Source organism: Oncorhynchus tshawytscha, unplaced genomic scaffold (assembly GCF_018296145.1).
Source record: "Oncorhynchus tshawytscha isolate Ot180627B unplaced genomic scaffold, Otsh_v2.0 Un_contig_4047_pilon_pilon, whole genome shotgun sequence".
Classification (NCBI taxonomy): Eukaryota; Metazoa; Chordata; class Actinopteri; order Salmoniformes; family Salmonidae; genus Oncorhynchus; species Oncorhynchus tshawytscha.
Genome location: NW_024609572.1, coordinates 1 through 12,270, shown reverse-complemented (window position 1 = coordinate 12,270; position 12,270 = coordinate 1). Strand labels below are relative to the sequence as shown.

Sequence of the window (12,270 nt, the reverse complement as noted above, 5' to 3'; positions counted from 1 at the left end):
TCTCCTCATCCCTCTCCTCCTCACCCACTCTCCCCTCTCCACTCTCTCATCCACTCATCCTTCCATCCTCTCATCTCCTCATCCACTCTCCTCTCATCCCTCTCCTCTCTCATCCTCCTCCTCTCCCTCTCTCCTCTTTCATCCTCTCCTCCGCCTCCTCTCATCCCTCTCCCTCTCCTCTCATCCACTCTCCTCTCCTCTCATCCTCTTCACCCTCTCTCCTCTCTCCACTCTCATCCACTCTCCTCTCATCCCTCTCCTCTCTCTCCTCCACTCCTCTCTCCACCCCTCTCTCTCACTCCTCTTAACCCTCTCCTCATCCCTCTCTCCTCTCCTCCTCTCTCTCCTTCTCTCTCTCCTCCTCTCCTCCCCTCTCCTCTAGGACTCCTCCCTCCTCCTCCCTCCCCTCTCCTCTCATCCCTCGCTCCTCTCTCCTCTCTCCTCCCCTCCCTCTAGACAGACAGACATCCCTCTCTCCTCATCCCTGCTTCTCTCCTCCCCTCCCTCTAGGATCTGGAAGAGTCGTCAGTGCTTCTCAGGATCTGATCAGGAAGGAGGAGGAGAGGAAGCGGATGGAGAGGATGATGAAGGAGGAGGAGGGAGGCCACACCCAGAAGAAGAAGAACATCAAGACGTACAGAGAGATCGTAGAGGACAAGTACGGAGAGAGGAAGGAGGAGAAGGAGAGGGAGGGAAAGAGAGGAGGAGGAGGAGAGGAAGAGAGGCGAGGGGAGTAGGCAGAGGGTGGTGGGAAAGAGAGGAGAGGGGAGGGAGGAGAAGATTAGAGGGAAGGGGAGGAGGGAGGGAGGGGGAGGGAGGGAGAAGAGAGGGAGGAGGGGGGAGGGAGAGGAGAAGAGAGGGAGGGAGGGGGGGAGGGAGGGGGATTAGGGAGAGGGGAGAGGGAGGGAGAGGAGGAAGAGAGGGAGAGGGAAGGGGAGGAGAGGGGGAGGGAGGAGAAGAGAGGGAGAGGGGGAGGGAGAGGAGAAGAGGAGGGAGAGGAGAAGAGAGGGAGAGGGAAGAGAGGGAGAGGGAAGAGAGGGAGAGGGGAAGAGAGGGAGAGGGGAAGGAGGGGGAGAGGGGGAGAGGAGAGGGGGAGGGAGGGAGAGGAGAAGAGAGGGAGAGGGGGAGGAGAGGGGGAGGGAGAGGGGAGAGGGAGAGGGGAAGGAGAGGGGGAGAGGAGAAGAGAGGGGAGAGGGGAGGAGGAGAGGAGAGGAGGGAGGGAGAGGAGAAGAGAGGGAGAGGGGAAGGAGGAGAGAGGGAGAAGAGAGGGAGAGGAGAAGAGAGGGAGAGGAGAGGGAGAAGAGGAGGGAGAGGGGAAGGAGGAGAGGAGGGGGGGGAAGGGGGAGGGAGAGGTGGGAGGGAGAGGAGAAGAGAGGGAGAGGAGAAGAGAGGGAGAGGGGAAGGGGGAGGAGAGGGGAGGGAGAGGAGGAGAGAGGGGAGGGGAAGAGAGGGAGAGGGGAAGGAGGAGGAGAGGGGGGGAGGAGGAGAGGGAGAGGGAGGGGGAGGAGAGGGAGAAGAGAGGGAGAGGGGAAGGGGAGGAGAGGGGAGGGAGAGGAAGAGAGGAGAGGGGGGAGGGAGGAGGAGAGGGAGAGGGAGAGGAGAAGAGAGGGAGAGGGGAAGGGGGAGGAGAGGGGGAAGGAGGAGGAGAGGGGGAGAGGGGAGGAGAGGGGGGAGGGAAGAGGAGAGAGGTGAGAGAGGGGAGGGGAGGAGAGGAGGGAGAGGGAGAAGAGAGGGAGAGGGGAAGGAGGAGGAGAGGGGAAGAGAGAAGGAGGGAGAGGGAAGGGGGAGGAGAGGGGGGAGGGAGAGGGAAGAGGGAGAGGAGGAGAAGGGGAGGGAGGAGAGGAGAAGAGAGGGAGAGGAGAAGGAGGGAGGAGGAGGAGAGGGGAAGGAGGAGGAGAGGAGAGGGAGAGGGGAGAGGGGAAGGAGGGAGAGGGAAGGAGGAGGAGAGGGGAAGGAAGGGGAGGAGAGGGGAAGGAGGAGGAGGAGGGAGAAGAGAGAGGGAAGGGGGGAGGGAGAGGGAGAAGAGAGGGAGAGGGGAAGGAGGAGGAGAGGGGGGAGGGAGAGGAGAAGGAGGGAGAGGGGAAGAGGGGGAGAGGGGAAGGAGGAGGAGAGGGAGAGAAGGAGGGAGAGGAGGAGGAGAGGAGGGAAGGGAGGGGAGGGGGAGGGAGAGGAGAAGAGAGGGGAGAGGGAGGAGAGGGAGAGGGAGAAGAGAGGGAGAGGGGAAGGAGGAGGAGAGGGGGAGGAGGGAGAGGAGAAGAGAGGGAGAGGGGAAGGAGGAGGAGAGGGGAAGGAGGGAGAGGGGAAGAGGAGGAGAGGGAGAGGAGGAGAGGGGAAGGAGGAAGGAGAGGGGAAGGAGGAGGAGAGAGGGAGAGGAGGAAGAGAGGAGAGGGGAAGGAGGAGGAGAGAGGAGGAGGAGGAGGAGAGGGGACCTAAATCTTTCTCACTCTTTGTCTCACCAGCTTCTAATACAGGTCTGTCTTGTAAAATAGTTGTCAATGTGACTAAAGGTTAATAAAGGTTCATTAAAAATGGAATAAACTCTACCCCCCTCTTTCACTACAGAGAGCGTAGGGAGGCGGAGCTGTGTGATGCATACAGGAGGGCGGGCTCTAAAGCGGAAGCTGCCATGGTTCTCCAGCGTTACGCTCTCCGCTTCACCATCAGTGATTCAACGCTGGACAGTCTGCAGCTACCTAGAACCATCACTACTGACCAGAACCCTGAGTCTAGAACACCTGCTACCAACCAGAACCCTGAGTTTAGAACCACTACTACCAACCAAAACCCTGAGTCTAGAACACCTGCTACCAACCAGAACCCTGAGTCTAGAACCATTACTACCAACCAGAACCCTGAGTCTAGAACTATTACTACCAACCATAACCCTGAGTCTAAAACCATCACTACTGACCAGAACCCTGAGTCTAGAACCATTATTTCTGAGCAGAACCCTAACCCTAGAACCAGTATTAATAACCAGAACTCTGAGTCTAGAACCATTACTACTGACCAAAACCCAGAGTCTAGAACCATTACTACTGACCAGAACCTTGAGTCTAGAACCTTTAGTACTGACCAGAACCCTAAGTCTAGAACCATTACCTCTGACCAGAACCCTGAGTCTAGAACCATTACTGCTGACCGGAACTCTGAGTCTAGAACCATTACTACTGACCAGAACCCTAACCCTAGAACCATTATTACTAACCAGAACCCTGAGTCTAGAACCATTACTGCTGACCACAACCCCGACTCTGACCCTGACAACCCAGAACGAGCTGGAAACGGACTAGAGGCCCTGCAGACTGACACAAAGCAAGAGCCCCGAGCCCCCCCCAAAAAACATATCTCTGTCACACACACCCAACACACACAGCTCCAAACCCAAAACACCCAACACACCCAACACACGCACACACAAAACCACTCCACACAAAGTCAGCACACACTCCCCCTCCCATCTCCCCCTCACGGCCCCTCCCTCTCCTAACAGCCAAGCCCTACTGCCAGCCACCACAGACACAGCCTGGACACAAGCCTGTTCAGGTAAGGGCAGGTAGGGATAGGAGTTAGGGGTTAAGTCCACAGACACAATCTAATGATACCTCGCACCACCCCAAATCTAATAACACCCCACCCCAAATCTAATGATAATCCACACGACCCCAAATCTAATGATACCTCACCCCACCCCAAATCTAATGATACCCCAAATCTAATGATACCCCACACCACCCCAAATCTAATGGAACAGTGGGTTAACTGCCTGTTCAGGGGGCAGAATGACAGATCTGTACCTTGTCAGCTGGGGGGTTTGAACTTGCAACCTTTCGGTTACTAGTCCAACGCTCTAACCACTAAGCTACCCTGCCACCCCAATCTAATGATACCCCACACCTCCCCAAATCCAATGACACCCCAGCCCAAATCTAATGATACCCCACACAACCCCAAATCTAATGATACCCACACCACCCCAAATCTAATGATACCCCACACCACCCCAGATCTAATGTAACCCCACACCACCCCAAATCTAGTGATACCCCAAATCTAATGTTAACCCCACCACCCCAAATCTAATGATGCCCCACACCACCCCAGATCTAATGTAACCCCACACCACCCCAAATCTAGTGATACCCCAAATCTAATGTTAACCCCACCACCCCAAATCTAATGATGCCCCACACCACCCCAAATCTAATGATGCCCCACACCACCCCAGATCTAATGAAACCCCATACCACCCCAAATCTAATGATACCCCACACCACCCCAAATCTAATGATACCCCAAATCTAATGTTAACCCCCACCACCCCAAATCTAATGATGCCCCACACCACCCCAAATCTAATGATGCCCCACACCACCCCAGATCTAATGAAACCCCATACCACCCCAAATCTAATGATACCCCACACCACCCCAAATCTAATGATACCCCAAATCTAATGATACCCCACACCACCCCAAATCTAATGATTCCCCACCCCAAATCTAATGATTCCCCACCCCAAATCTAATGATACCCCACCCCAAATCTAATGATACCTCACACCACCCCAAATCTAATGATACCCCACACCACCCCAAATCTAATGATAACACACACAACCCCAAATCTGATGATACCCCACACCACCCCAAATCTAATGATACCCCGAATCAACCCAAATCTAATGATACCTCACCCCTCCCGAAATCTAATGATACCCGAAATCTAATGATTCCCCACCCCAAATCTAATGATACACCACCCCAAATCTAATGATAACCCACACCACCCCAAATCTAATGATACCCCGAATCAACCCAAATCTAATGATACCTCACCCCTCCCGAAATCGAATGAAACCCCAAATGTAATGATACCTCACACCACCCCAAATCTAATGATAACCCACACAACCCCAAATCTAATGATACCCCACACCACCCCAAATCTAATGGAACAGTGGGTTAACTGCCTGGTCAGGGGGCAGAACGACAGATCTGTACCTTGTCAGCTGGGGGGTTTGAACTTGCAACCTTTCGGTTACTAGTCCAACGCTCTAACCACTAGGCTACCCTGCCACCCCAATCTAATGATACCCCACACCTCCCCAAATCCAATGACCCCCCACCCCAAATATAATGATACCCCACACCACCCCAAATCTAATGATGCCCCACACCACCCCAAATCTAATGATACCCCACACCACCCCAGATCTAATGTAACCCCACACCACCCCAAATCTAGTGATACCCCAAATCTAATGATACCCCACACCACCCCAAATCTAATGATGCCCCACACCACCCCAAATCTAATGATGCCCCACACCACCCCAGATCTAATGAAACCCCATACCACCCCAAATCTAATGATACCCCACACCACCCCAAATCTAATGATACCCCAAATCTAATGATACCCCACACCACCCCAAATCTAATGATACCCCACACCACCCCAAATCTAATGATAACCCACACAACCCCAAATCTGATGATACCCCACACCACCCCAAATCTAATGATACCCCGAATCAACCCAAATCTAATGATACCTCACCCCCCGAAATCGAATGAAACCCCAAATCTAATGATACCTCACACCACCCCAAATCTAATGATAACCCACACAACCCCAAATCTAATGATACCCCAATCAACCCAAATCTAATGATACCCCAAATCTAATGATACCTCACACCACCCCAAATCTGATGATACCCCACACCACCCCAAATCTAATGATACCCCGAATCAACCCAAATCTACCACCCCCAAATCTAATGATACCCCGAATCAACCCAAATCTAATGATACCCCACACCACCCCAAATCTAATGATACCAATCAACCCCAAATCTAATGATACCCCACACCACCCCAAATCTAATGATACCCCCACCCCTAATGATACCTAATGATACCCCACACCACCCCAAATCTAATGATACCCCACACCACCCCAAATCTAATGATACCCCAACCCCAAATCTAATGATATACCCGAAATCTAATGATACCCAAATCTAATGATACCCACACCACCCCAAATCTAATGATACCCACCCAAATCCCTCAACCACCCCAAATCTAATGATACCCCAAATCTAATGATTCCCCACCCCAAATCTAATGATACCCACCCCAAATCTAATGATACCCCACACCACCCCAAATCTAATGATACCCCAAATCTAATGATACCCCCACCCCAAATCTAATGATACCCCACACCACCCCAAATCTAATGATAACCCACACAACCCCAAATCTAATGATACCCCACACCACCCCAAATCTAATGATACCCCAACCCAAATCTAATGATAATCTAATGATACCCAACCACCCCAAATCTAATGATACCCCACCCACCCCAAATCTAATGATAACACCACCCCAAATCTAATGATACCCCAAATCTAATGATACCTCACACCACCCCAAATCTAATGATAACCCCCACAACCCCAAATCTAATGATACCCCACACCACCCCAAATCTAATGGAACATGCCCCACACCACCCCAAATCTAGTCCAACGCTCCAACCACTAGGCTACCCCCACCCCAATCTAATGATACCCCACACCTCAAATCTGACCCCCACCCCAAATATATGATACCCCACACCACCCCAAATCTAATGATGCCCCACACCACCCCAAATCTAATGATACCCCACACCACCCCAGATCTAATGAACCCCACACCACCCCAAATCTAGTGATACCCCAAATCTAATGATACCCCACACCACCCCAAATCTAATGATGCCCCACACCACCCCAAATCTAATGATGCCCCACACCACCCCAGATCTAATGAAACCCCATACCACCCCAAATCTAATGATACCCCACACCACCCCAAATCTAATGATACCCCAAATCTAATGATACCCCACACCACCCCAAATCTAATGATACCCCAAATCTAATGATACCCCACACCACCCCAAATCTAATGATAACCCACACAACCCCAAATCTGATGATACCCACACCACCCCAAATCTAATGATACCCCGAATCAACCCAAATCTAATGATACCCCACTACCCCTACCCCTCACGAATGAAACCCCAAATCTAATGATACCTCACACCACCCCAAATCTAATGATAACCCACACAACCCCAAATCTAATGATACCCCGAATCAACCCAAATCTAATGATACCCCAAATCTAATGATACCACACCACCCCAAATCTAATGATACCCCACACCACCCCAAATCTAATGATACCCCACACCATCAACCAAATCTAATGATACCCCAAATCTAATGATACCCCGAATCAACCCAAATCTAATGATACCCCACACCACCCCAAATCTAATGATACCCCAATCAACCCAAATCTAATGATACCCAACACCACCCCAAATCTAATGATACCCCACACCACCCCAAATCTAATGATACCCCAAATCTAATGATACCCCACACCACCCCAAATCTAATGATACCCCAAATCTAATGATACCCCAAATCTAATGATACCCCACACCACCCCAAATCTAATGATACCCCAAATCTAATGATACCTCACACCAAGGTAACCTCTCATCACTCTGTCTACAGGTAGATGGTTTGGTGAGGTAACCTCTCATCACTCTGTCTACAGGTAGATGGCTTGGTGAGGTAACCTCTCATCACTCTGTCTACAGGTAGATGGCTTGGTGAGATAACCTCTCATCACTCTGTCTACAGGTAGATGGTAGATGGGTAGATGGCTGGTGAGGTAACCTCTCATCACTCTGTCTACAGGTAGATGGTTTGGTGAGGTAACCTCATCACTCTGTCTACAGGTAGATGGCTTGGTGAGGTAACCTCTCTCATCACTCTGTCTACAGGTAGATGGTTTGGTGAGGTAACCTCTCATCACTCTGTCTACAGGTAGATGGTTTGGTGAGGTAACCTCATCACTCTGTCTACATGTAGATGGTTTGGTGAGGTAACCTCTCATTACTCTGTCTACAGGTAGATGGTTTGGTGAGGTAACCTCTCTCATCACTCTGTCTACAGGTAGATGGTTTGGTAAGGTAACCTCTCATCACTCTGTCTACAGGTAGATGGCTTGGTGAGGTAACCTCTCATCACTCTGTCTACAGGTAGATGGCTTGGTGAGGTAACCTCATCACTCTGTCTACATGTAGATGGTTTGGTGAGGTAACCTCTCATCACTCTGTCTACAGGTAGATGGCTTGGTGAGGGTGAATGGAGAGACTCTCCCGTCCTCCCCGCCTTCCTCACCCCTTCAATCCCCCTCCTCACCCATTCACTCCCCCCAGCCAACCGAACACCCTGGTGCCAATCAGAAGACACAGGTGTCGGCCGTCAGCGCCCTGATTGGAGGGAGGAACTGTGTTGTCACGACGACCATCGTGACGGAACTCACCCAGACACACCTGCAGCCACGTCCGTTAGATATGCTCAGCAACACACAGGTGGGGAGCCACACCCACTCTCATTCATATATTGATTGATTGATTGACATTTGGTTGATTGAATGGTTCTGATGCTCTTGGTTCCTTATTGATTGTCTGTTAGGTGAACGGCTCCATGGCATTGTCAAGGAGATCAGGGGAGGAGGCGGGGTCTGACTCTTCATTGCTTAGCAACCAGAACACCTACTCATCCTCGGTGACAGGTACAATGATATTACCCAGATTCCTGTTGCTGGGTGAACCAGGTTAGCGTTAATGCTGCTGCTGTAGCTAACACACTGTGTGTGTTTCCCTCCACAGGAGGACTGGAGGGGAGCAGTGGGACGGTGAGTACCATTATACCTCAGCATTTTCATTCTACAACTTGACCTTTATCCTAGAACCTGACCTTCATTCTACAACTTGATCTTTATTCAAGAACCTGACCTTCATTCTACAACTTGACCTTTATTCTAGAACCTGACCTTCATTCTACACCTTGACCTTTATTCTAGAACCTGACCTTCATTCTACAACTTGCCCTTTATTCTAGAACCTGACCTTCATTCTAGATCTTGATTTTTATTCATAGAACCTGATGTTGATTCTAGAACTTGATCTTTATTCTAGAACCTGACTTTCATACTACATCTTGATCTTTATTCTAGAACTTGACCTTTATTCTAGAACCTGACCTTCATACTACAACTTGATTTTTATTCATAGAACCTGACTTTCATACTACATCTTGATTTTCATTCTTGAACCTGACGTTGATTCTACAACTTGATCTTTATTCTAGAACCTGACCTTCATACAACAACTTTATCTTTATTCTAGAACCTGACCTTCATTCTAGAACTTGATTTTTATTCATAGAACCTGATGTTGATTCTACAACTTGATCATTATTCTAGAACCTGAACTTCATTCTAGAACTTGATATTTATTCATAGAACCTGACGTTGATTCTAGAACTTGATCTTTATTCTAGAACCTGACTTTCATACTACATCGTGATCTTCATTCTAGAACCTGACCTTCATTCTACAACTTGACTTTTATTCTAGAACCTGACCTTCATTCTACAACTTGACCTATATTCTAGAACCTGACCTTCATTCTACAACTTGACCTATATTCTAGAACCTGACCTTCATTCTAGAACTTGACCTTCATTGTAGAACCTGACCTTCACACTAAAACTTGATCTTTATTCAAGAACTTTGCCTGTCCTCTCATTTCACCTTTCCTTTCCTTGTGTGTGTGTGTGTGTGTGTGTGTGTGTGTGTGTGTGTGTGTGTGTGTGTGTGTGTGTGTGTGTGTGTGTGTAGATGGAGAGCCCCATGTTGAACCTGGCTAAGCGTGTAGATCACTGGGTGTGGAACCCTGAGGATGAGAGGAGACGACAGGAGAAGTGGCAGCAGGAGCAGGAGAGATTCCTACAGGTGTGTGAGAGGAGACTACAGGAGAGGTGATAACAGGAGAGGAGATAACAGGAGAGATTCCTGCAGGTGTGTGAGAGGAGACTACAGGAGAGGAGATAACAGCAGAGGATATAACAGGAGAGATTCCTACAGGTGTGTGAGAGGAGACTACAGGAGAGGTGATAACAGGAGAGGAGACTAAAGGAGAGGTGATAACAGGAGAGGAAACTACATGAGAGGAGATAACAGGAGAGATTCCTACAGGTGTGTGAGAGGAGACTACAGGAGAGGAGATAACAGGAGAGATTCCTACAGGTGTGTGAGAGGAGACTACAGGAGAGATGATAACAGTTGAGATTCCTACAGGTGTGTGAGAGGAGACTACGGGAGAGATGATAACAGGAGAGGAGATAATAGGAGAGGAGATAACAGAGATTCCTATAGATGTGTGAAAGGAGACTACAGGAGAGGAGATAACAGGAGAGGAGACTACAGGAGAGGTGATAACAGGAGAGGAGATTACAGGAGAGATGATAACAGTAGAGATTCCTACAGGTGTGTGAGAGGAGACTACAGGAGAGGAGATAACAGGAGAGGAGATAACAGTAGAGATTCCTATAGATGTGTGAAAGGAGACTACAGGAGAGGAGTTAACAGGAGAGGAGATGACAGGAGAGGTGATAACATGAGAGGGACAGGGACAGGGACAGTGGAGGAGGATAGTTACAGCCAGGTATGGGACAGGGACAGGGACAGTGGAGGAGGATAGTTACAGTCAGGTATGGGACAGGGACAGGGACAGTGGAGGAGGATAGTTACAGTCAGGTATGTGACAGGGACAGGGACAGGGAGGAGGATAGTTACAGTCAGGTATGGGACAGGGACAGTGGAGGAGGATAGTTACAGTCAGGTATGGGACAGGGACAGGGACAGTGGAGGAGGATAGTTACAGTCAGGTATGGGACAGGGACAGTGGAGGAGGATAGTTACAGTCAGGTATGGGACAGGGACAGGGACAGTGGAGGAGGATAGTTACAGTCAGGTATGGGACAGGGACAGTGGAGGAGGATAGTTACAGTCAGGTATGGGACAGGGACAGGGACAGTGGAGGAGGATAGTTACAGTCAGGTATGGGACAGGGACAGGGACAGTGGAGGAGGATAGTTACAGTCAGGTATGGGACAGGGACAGGGACAGTGGAGGAGGATAGTTACAGTCAGGTATGGGACAGGGACAGTGGAGGAGGATAGTTACAGCCAGGTATGGGACAGGGACAGTGGAGGAAGCTTCACTGTTATCATCACCCTGATGTCGTTTTCACATTCATGTGTGTGATTTGTGACACGTGTGTTTGTGTGTGTGTGACGTGCTTGCGTGTGTGATGTGTGGTGTGTGTGTCTGCAGGAGCAGTACCTCAGGGAGCAGGAGAAACTGAAAGGGGAGTGGGAGAGAGCGCAGAGAGAGGTGGACGAGGAAGAACGAAGACACAGCGAAGAGGTAGCAAACACATTAGCCTTTAGCATTCGCCCTTACACACACATTAGCCTTTAGCATTCGCACTTACACACACATTAGCCTTTAGCATTAGCCCTGACACACACATTAGCCTTCAGCATTAGCCCGACACACACATTAGCCTTTAGCATTAGCCCTGACACACACATTAGCCTTTAGCATTAGCCCTGACACACATTAGCCTTCAGCATTAGCCCTGACACACATTAGCCTTTAGCCCTGACACACACATTAGCCTTTAGCATTAGCCCTGACACACACATTAGCCTTTAGCATTAGCCCTGTAATGAGTCCTCTATTATCAGTAATTATCATCATGTGCATCTTTTCCTGTTTCCAGGAGAAGAAGATCCTGGAGGAGACGGCAACGGCCCTTTCTCATCCACCTCCCACAGAGCTCGCTGTTCAGACAGAAGTGATCGTTCCGGCACAACAGATCTGTAAGACAGAAGCAATCTTTCATCAGAACGGCCAGGATCAGCCTGCCTTATCCCAAATACAATTTATATAGGGTTAGCACCAGTGTTGGGGAGTAGTGAACTACGTGTAGTTCAACTAGTTGTTTAACAACATTTTACAGTAGCTTGGTGTTAGTTCACTGTTTTACCATGTAGCGGTGTAGCTAAACTACTGGAACTACACTCTACTGTTTTACCATGTAGCGGTGTAGCTAACTACTGGAACTACACTACTGTTTTACCATGTAGCGGTGTAGCTAACTACTGGAACTACACGCTACTGTTTTACCGTGTAGCTAACTACTGGAACTACACTCTACTGTTTTACCATGTAGCGGTCTAGCTAACTACTGGAACTACACACTGCTGTTTTACCATGTAGCGGTCTAGCTAACTACTGGAACCACGCTACTGTTTTACCGTGTAGCTAACTA

The 12,270-nt window shown here is 49.6% G+C and overlaps 1 protein-coding gene across 1 annotated transcript in view; it reads left to right on the top strand.

Annotated features, from left to right (window-relative positions):
* The window catches only part of LOC112257045 (LIM and calponin homology domains-containing protein 1), a gene marked incomplete at its 3' end in the record, with an annotated part of 30,410 nt that extends 18,592 nt beyond the window's left edge, over positions 1 to 11,818 (top strand). The window contains 9 exon segments of the mRNA XM_042315967.1: positions 511 to 658; positions 2,563 to 2,966; positions 3,377 to 3,546; positions 8,302 to 8,457; positions 8,561 to 8,660; positions 8,758 to 8,783; positions 9,771 to 9,884; positions 11,268 to 11,360; positions 11,719 to 11,818. Coding sequence (XP_042171901.1) covers positions 511 to 658; positions 2,563 to 2,966; positions 3,377 to 3,546; positions 8,302 to 8,457; positions 8,561 to 8,660; positions 8,758 to 8,783; positions 9,771 to 9,884; positions 11,268 to 11,360; positions 11,719 to 11,818 — 1,311 coding nt within the window.
* Between the last annotated feature and the right edge of the window lie 452 nt (positions 11,819 to 12,270).